This window comes from Rattus norvegicus, chromosome 14 (genome assembly GCF_036323735.1).
Source record: "Rattus norvegicus strain BN/NHsdMcwi chromosome 14, GRCr8, whole genome shotgun sequence".
In the NCBI taxonomy this organism is placed as follows: Eukaryota; Metazoa; Chordata; class Mammalia; order Rodentia; family Muridae; genus Rattus; species Rattus norvegicus.
The window spans coordinates 16,582,210-16,590,454 of record NC_086032.1 but is presented as its reverse complement, the minus strand read 5'-3'; the positions used below and the strand labels follow the sequence as shown (position 1 = coordinate 16,590,454).

The following is an 8,245-nucleotide window of genomic DNA, read 5'->3' as shown; positions in this document are numbered from 1 at the left end:
AGACTTCCTGAGACCCCTCTGTCCCCAGTCCTAGGAAATTCACACTTGAGGACAAACAGTGTCCCCAACCAATTCTGTCCTATTCAGAGATTTCTACTTAAAAATAATATAAACTAGAAATCTTGAAGTCACCTCATCACCCTGCTGAAATAAGAGACCTGTCACTGTGTCTGGACTCCCCCACCCCCTACCTGAATCCCAAAGGATGAGCAACCAGGCTCTCCCCACACTCGAACACCTTGCAATCCAGAGACTGGCAAGTAATGAACGCTTGGCTATCTCTGTTGTGGAGAACCTGCCCAAAGTGTTCTTTCCCCCACTGTTCAAGGAGGCCTTCATCAAGAGACGCAAAAAACTTTTTAAGCACATGGTAACAACCTGGCCCTACCCATACCTCTATATTGGTCCCCTGCTGGACCACTTCAATGTTGATACTTTCAAGGCTGTGTTGGAAGGAGTGGATAGGCTGAATTGCCAGAAGGTTTGGTCTAGGAGGTGTAAACTCAAAGAGCTCAATTTGCTGGATGTCCAACATGACTTCCTGGATATATGGACTCCAACACGGGATATTCTCCGTGTTCCAGAGGCCCAAATAGAAGAAGATTCCAAAACAGTGCTGAGGCAACCACTAAGAGTTCCTGCAGACTATGGCTTCCTGTTGGGCGTTCTAGATCAGTACCATGCGCACTTCATGAAGTGGGTGAGGCAGAGATTACATAAAATGCGCTTCCGTTTTTATAAGTTGGTACCAAAAAGGAAATGAAAGTTGAGACAGGAAAAGCTGTGGGATCCCCTGGGATATTATGGGAGCAATCTGTACTCTTAACTCTTTAGGTATCTGTCTAGCCTCAAAATAATCATTATGTGACATAGGTTGGCTTAGAACTCATTATGTAGACAACCTCAGCTTCCACCTAAATAAAGCAGTGTACATCCCTTCCTGAAAAAAAAATAATATAAAGTAAGTCCCAATATTTGGCTTGAGACCACCATGGAGCAGACAAACATGCTTCTTTGAAGACAAAATTAGCTAATTAATTAATTAATTTAGACCCAGACCTTTTCCTACTACCTCCTTAGTCTCAGCTTCATCGGTCCAGAAATTCATTCATTCATTCAACAAACACATATTAGGATCCTACCATGTCCCTGGTGTAGCCTTGGGCTCTAATAGGAGGTGAGAAAGGACAGCTGGGCCAACAATCCAGGTGCTGTGGAGTTCCCATGATGGGGCAGCGGCCACAGCAGCTGAACGAGTGAGTGAATGCATGAAGAAGTAGCTTCAGATATCCGTACACGCTGTGAGAGAAAGGAGAGGGGCTGGAGAGATGGCTCCACTGTCAAAAATGACTACCACTCTAGCAAAGAACAGAAGTTCAGTTCCCAGCACCCGGTGGCTCACAACTCTCTATGTAATTCCAGCTTCACAGGTCCCCAGTACCTCTGACTCCATAGGCACTTGCACCTGTGTACACAGACACACACACGCACACACACACACACACACACACACACGCATGCACGCACACATGCACACACACAGGCACATGAACATGCACACACAAATTAAAAATGATGAAACTAAAGCTTTTATAAAAAGGAAAAGAGGGAAGAAAGGAAGGAAAGTAGAAGGGAGGGGAAAAATAAAAATAATAAAAAGACAAGCTGACCCTTACCCAAGATCCCCAAGGCCCTTTAGACCTTTACACCTCATAAACCACTCACAACAAAATCTCATCTTTAACAGTCCATGAAACTATGACACACCTGCTTTATTCTTTGTCCCAAGATAGCGCTGGTGGAGGCTAGTAGAACCCGCAGAATATGCTCAGGTCACTGGGCTATGAAGAGAATCTCCAAGATCAAATAAGATGTGTATGGCCATAAACAGATTCCCCCCCTCCTCCCTTCCCCTCCCCCTCTCCCTCCCCCTTTCTCCCTCTCCCTTTCCTTTTCCCTCCCTCCCCCTCTCATTCCCTCTCCCTCTCCTCCTCCCCTCTCTCCCTCCTCCTCTTCCCTCTCTCCTTCTCCCTTTCCTTCTCCCTCCCTCCCCCTCTCATTCCCTCTCCCTCTCCTCCTCCCCTCTCTCCCTCCTCCTCTTCCCTCTCTCCTTCTCCCTTGCCTTCTCCCTCTCCCTTTCCCTCTCCCCTTCCCCTCCCCCTCTTTCCCTCCTTCCCTCTCTCCCATCTTCCCTCACACTACATTCATCCTTCAGATTATACACACACACTCTCCTGCCATATGTCCCCTCGCCTTAGACCCAAAGCAATGGAGCCTCATTTTCTCCAACTGAGCCCTCCAGAACTGAGAGCCAGAATAATTTTTTTCTTCTTCCTGAGTTAATCACTTCAGATATTCCATTATAATAACATAAAGTTGTCTAACACACTCGCTAGGCTTGTCTCAAGGAAATGCAACTTAGAGGGCCTTTCTAAAGAGAAGGACTCTATCTCTGCTTGTGTAATGCTACCATGTGCAGATAAGTCTGGCACTCATGGGAGGAAATCTTCACTCAGGGAGAATAGTGGACATAATTATAACTTTGAGAGGCTTTCTTTTTCGCTAAATATCATCTATGTTTAGGGAATCTGACACTCCTTCCTGGTAGATTTCAAGTGGCAAGGCTTTTCTAAGAACCGATTGTACTGTGAGTTTCCCTCTGGTAAGAGTCGATACAATGGATGTCAAAAGAGTCCACTATGCATCAAGGAAGATGAAGCATCTAGCACTGGAGAACCAGGAGAATGGGAAACACAGGAATGAGGAAACTTGCGGGAGGGAGGATATGCCAGGCTGTGATTAGGACCAGGAAGACTTGAATGGAATGTCAAAAGGAACCGTAAGGTGACGAGAGAAAGGGATTTGTTGAATAAGTAAAAAAGATTAAAAGTGAGGGCCAGAGCTTCACTATGAGGAGAGGTGACTGCAAAACAGAGCTAGTTGTAATGACACCTACAGAGCTGGGTAAGAATTAGATCCACTGACAGGGACTCATAGATTTTATTATGCTGACTAAAAAAATTCAGGTATCCTGTGGGAAGACTCAAAGATGACCAGACCTCAAGGCAATGAGCACCCTTAATGTCCCCCAGACCTTGCTTCCAATTACGTTTCCTCTCCAGCAGGAACCATAGCTCCCTGGGAAAGCCCCTGCTTCCCAAGCTAGAGTACAAGGAGACTCTAAATACTGTGCTGTTCTAGGTCAGGAATGATGACATCCAGTTCAGAGAGTCTGCCTGGACAAATTGGTGGCACTCATGACAGTAATTGGAAATAAGTCATGTTAGTAAAAATTATGACCAAGTGACTAGCATAGGAATGCCTGTGCCTACATGCATATGCATACATAAAAATGATAAAATTTGATTAAAATGGATAATTGCATAATTTCAAAGTTCTCTCTACAAAATACTTATTACAGGGAAGAAGAGAATAACATCAGATAAGAGCCTGGCAGACACCTCTTCACCCAGATGTTCTGAGTGACTGTCACCAACACTGGGAGCAGGACTCACACCAACACAGGAGGTGGAACACACACAGTACAGAGAAAGTTCCATGTAGCAGCTTCCTATCAAAGACTCCACACCTCTAACTATGTGAGAACATCAGAAGAGAAAAATTAAATGAGAGAGAGAGAGAAGGAGGAGGAGGCAAGGGGAGGGAGGGAAGAGAAAAGAAAGAATGAGAGGAAGAGAGAGAAAGGAAGGAAGGAAAAAGAAAGAAAGAAAGAAAGAAAGAAAGAAAGAAAGAAAGAAAGAAAGAAAGAAAGAAAGAGAGGAAGGAAAGAGAACAGAAGGGAAAAGAGGGAAGGGAGGGAAGGGAGGGAAGGGAAGAGAAGAGAAGAGAAGAGAAGAGAAGAGAAGAGAAGAGAAGAGAAGAGAAGAGAAGAGAAGAGAAGGAAGACAAATTATTCTACAATCTTCTTCAAAGGTGTTAAGGTCAAGAAAGTCCAAGGAAGATTATGTAAGGCAATGACCAATCGTGGACTGGTTCATTGGCTATGAATGACTTGTTTAAACATTGGTGAATGCTGAAAGCATCCTGTGGCATAGATGGCAGTCACATATCAGTGTCCACTGCCTGGCTTTGATAGCCGTAAGCTTATATAGGCTAATTTCTTAGTTTGTAGTGAATGTGCACTGAGCGGGGCTGGAGTACCTGGAAAATGTTCTAGTTTGATCGCTGCCTCTGTGATAGGCACCACAACCAAAGCAACTGAATAGTAAAACGTCTATTCATCTTACATGTATTTTCATCTTACAGGTTCCTCGAAAGGTTTCTCATGCTTCTCCTTAACTGTCATGAACTCAGGCAACTGCTAATCAGATGCTTTGCGGTTCCTAAAAATCCTGTTTAGACAGAATCAAGCAAATCGTAGACTTTTGTGTCTTATTTCATTCATACAGTGCAATTATCTTGTAATCCGTTCATAGCGTGTGTACTGATAATTATTCTTAATTGATCAGTAATTTGCCATGATATGATATACATCACAACACATTTATCTTTTCATCTATTAATAATCACTTGGGTTGTCTGAAGTTTGGGGTCATTAAAAGAAAGTCGTCTTGGACATTCACATTCAAGGTTTTATGCCAGCAAGCCGTGAAGAATCTGTCTTCTCCTAGAGAAGTTTCTAGGAATTGAATTGCTAGGTGACAGGGTACGTGTTTAACATTTTAAGGAAATGGAAACTTTCCCAAGGTGACTCTACTATTTCACCTTCCCACAGTCAGTGGGTGGGAGTTCACGCTCGTAACCAGTGTGAGGTCAGTCTTCACACTTCCGGCCACTGTAGCAATTACATCAGAAACAATGACACAGTGTGGCTTCACTCCGTACGTAGTTCTGTGAACGAAGTCGAGCATCCGTGCACTGCTCCTTAGTCATCTATATATTTACTTAGTGGCGGGTCTAGTTAAGCCTTCTTTCTACTTTAAGTGGTTTATCTGTCCTCTCACTCTACCCTTCTAAAGGCTTGATCTGTACCCTAAGTGTGAGAGTGCTTTGTAAACACTTTTGTCGAGTCTATACCTCACATCTTCATTTTATTTTCTCTATAGCATATTCCTAGGGCAGATGTTTTCAATTTTAGTGTTAAATGTTTCCTTTTCATGCTCTCTAACAAACTCTACTATGTCATGTACCCATTAAGATCTACTTCAAAAGTGTCTGGACAGTAACCGCACCACCACTTGCCATCCCTAGGTCATTGTTCTCTCCCCTTTTCTTCAATCAAGTCTATAGAAAGATTCAGAACAGCCACAGGCTTGGGCAATACCATTCAACAGGTTGCAGAACTCCTATGGCTGGGGAGATTAAAGCAACGAACTTGACACAGAAATACAAGAAACAGTAAACCTACGCCTTTCCATCTTCCCTCCTGTGCACTGTACCTAAGTTACAGACCTTCTCCAAGGTCAACTGTCAAGCAAGTCGATGTTTTAAAACACAACTGGCCAACATGCAGAGGGCATCAGACTGTGGCATACCCAGCCCTATGTAGAATGTCTTCGTCACTCCTCTCCCCCTCAAGGCTCAGGGACCTATGCGCAAGAGGAAGCAGAAAGATTGTGAGAATCAGAGATGGTGGAGCACTCCAAGAAAAGAGTGTTTTCCAGACACAACAGTGCCGATACATATATGAACTCACAGTCTTCGAGGGCACAGAGAAGACCTACCTACACACATTCAAAGCAACATCCCAACATGGAGAAGGGAAGTGAGCGCAAAGTCCCACCTCTAAGCAAGGATCTGTTTGCAACTGATAGCTGCTCAAGGATGGGAAACCCAATTTGGCCAATGGGACAGGGATGCTGGGCACATTGATGACCCTAGGGTAAGGCTGCATGCTCAGGAATAGCTCGCCAATAGAAGTTGGACTCCATGGGACTTTTGTTTTGGAGGTCTTTGAGGGGGGTAATTTTTTGGTTTGTTTTTTGTTTTTGTTTTTGTTTTAAGAGAGAGAGAGTCTGAAGTTGAGTCTGCAGGGATGGGGAAATCAGGGAGGAGCTATGTAGGGGAAAGAATATGACCAAAATATATTATATAAAAAACTTACAATAAATGTTTTTTTATTTAAAAGATAAATGTTCAAGGTCATTCCAAGAGTTGACTCTTAGATTTTCAAAGTTAATACCGTGAGACACAACAGCTGCAATGAACAGGTGAGGTCTCCCTCTGCCCAATCTGTCTTCTCTGACCTTTGAACCTATCCTCGGATGGTCACCCTGGCCATGGGTCAGACATTGTCACCCAAAGGGGGCCTTTCATTCTCTATCTGGTTAGAAACTTTAATAACATGGCAAGTTATTCTCATGTTTAATTTATTAGAATAAATGTATAATATATAAATTTCTAATTTAAATATTAGAAGACTCCCATGAGACCCTCAGGAATTCTAGTCCATAGTAGACAGAGGCAGGAGTCTGGGATTCTTAGAAAACTTTTCAGATAATTCTGATGTGTTATATTAATGGACTACCATAGAGTTTAAGGTAGAGTTAGGTGGAACAAGAGGGGGTGTAGCAGTTAGCAGGGGACTGCTTAAACCCTGCCTGCTTTAGGAACGTATTGCTGAGTAAAACAATTACATAGCATCTCCCCTTAAGAACATTCATGGTGGTGGAAAGAGGAGAACAGAGGAAGGAACAAACTCTGTGGGGAGTGGGGTGGAATTCAGAGGTCATTTCAGCAGCTCTGGTACAAGAGAGTGGTATCTTAGGCTGTGGCGATTGATGGTGGTAGGGAGGTAAATACTTGATGAAAAGAAAAAGCATTTAGCAGACATGAAGAGACTATATTAAAAGAGTTCAATGAATGGGAAGAAATATCAAAAGTCCAAGTGGGACGCACCCACAAGAGAGAAATCACCAGAGACAAGGAACAGTAATTCGGCATTGAGGGAAAACAACCAACCCAGAAGACCTCTCATATTGTGAAGCTTTCTTGTCTCTCTTCTTTTCAGGGGACTAATCGTTAATGTGAATGAAGGGAACTCAGTCCCCGGATTATAAAAGGTGCTGCCCAAACTGGAATCTGAACAACAGCTTCCCAGACAGCAGCCATAATTAGAAGGCAATCTTACCACGCTGTCTCATCGAAGGCTTTCCCAAGGAGACCTACATGCCCCTCTTCACCCCCTGCTCAGGGGTTCAGGACCTCTTCACCTCATAAGAGTCTCATCAGAATCCAACATTAAATGTGCTCAGAGAAATTGCTACATTTCAGGATTCTGTGGGTGTCTAGTCACATGTAGTGTGTGTGTGTGTGTGTGTGTGTGTGTGTGTGTGTGTGTGTGTGTGTGTATGCTTGATATATTTACTGTTTCCAATAATATTTTAATCATATCATGTGTCATCTCCCTGCTGGTATAAAGGTTATAGGTTCAAATCTCATTGAGGTAGCCTCCTGATTAAGTCAATTATATTTTTAACCCGCATGTCTTCCTGTGATTTTATTATTTTATTTTTCCAAGCAACCTCAATTACAGTCCAGAAATGTGATAATAATGTTGTTTGCATCCACTTAAAGGAAGAAAAATGCCAGAGGAATAGAGAGATACCCTACCAGTCAAGCCTCAATAAGACGAAGATGGGGGAGACAAGGGGAGGGTGCAGGGGCAGTGCTAACATTTCCAAATGAGAGAAAGGGGAGCCTGAAGACAGAAGAAATGGTTTCTCAACCTTGACCTCACAGAAAAATCACCGGGAGCCTTTCAGAGCCGAGAAGCTCCTCCAAGACCAATTAGCACAGCCCAGCTTACCAAACCTCTGCAGCTCCTGCCAATGATTAGCATTGGGAACCCCTGCCACCGGAGCCTTAAGAGGCCTGGGGTGAGAGGTTCAGAATCCAAGACTTCCTCTATGACACATCTAGCTCAAGGACTGGCTCAAGGCCCCTGTGTCTTCTCCACAACAAAACGTCTACTTGAACTTTTACAGAACTTGATAAGTACAAAGGCAAAGCTGGTGGTGGTTGTTGTTGTTAATTTTGTCCCTCGGAAATAAAAATGGCTGTGTTCTTTTTCTCACCTTTTAAGAACAAATTTCAGAGAAGGGCGTTTTTGAATGAAAGCAGCTTTCCTTTCCTGCTTTTTCTTACCCTTTGCAAGCATGAACCAGAAATCTTTCATTTATATATGAGTTAAATTAAATTCGTATATAAATTTTAATTTATATATAAATTAAAACACATTTATGAACTTTACCCAACTGAAAGTTGGAAAAAGAAGAAGGATGAC

At 43.2% G+C, this 8,245-nt stretch overlaps 1 protein-coding gene across 1 annotated transcript; it reads left to right on the top strand.

Annotated features, from left to right (window-relative positions):
- Nucleotides 1-205: 205 nt before the first annotated feature.
- On the top strand, nucleotides 206-763 carry LOC120096581 (oogenesin-3-like). Its single transcript, XM_039092681.1, has one exon. It carries the CDS (start codon nucleotides 206-208, stop codon nucleotides 761-763), a length of 558 nt encoding a protein of 185 aa, XP_038948609.1.
- Nucleotides 764-8,245: the final 7,482 nt, after the last annotated feature.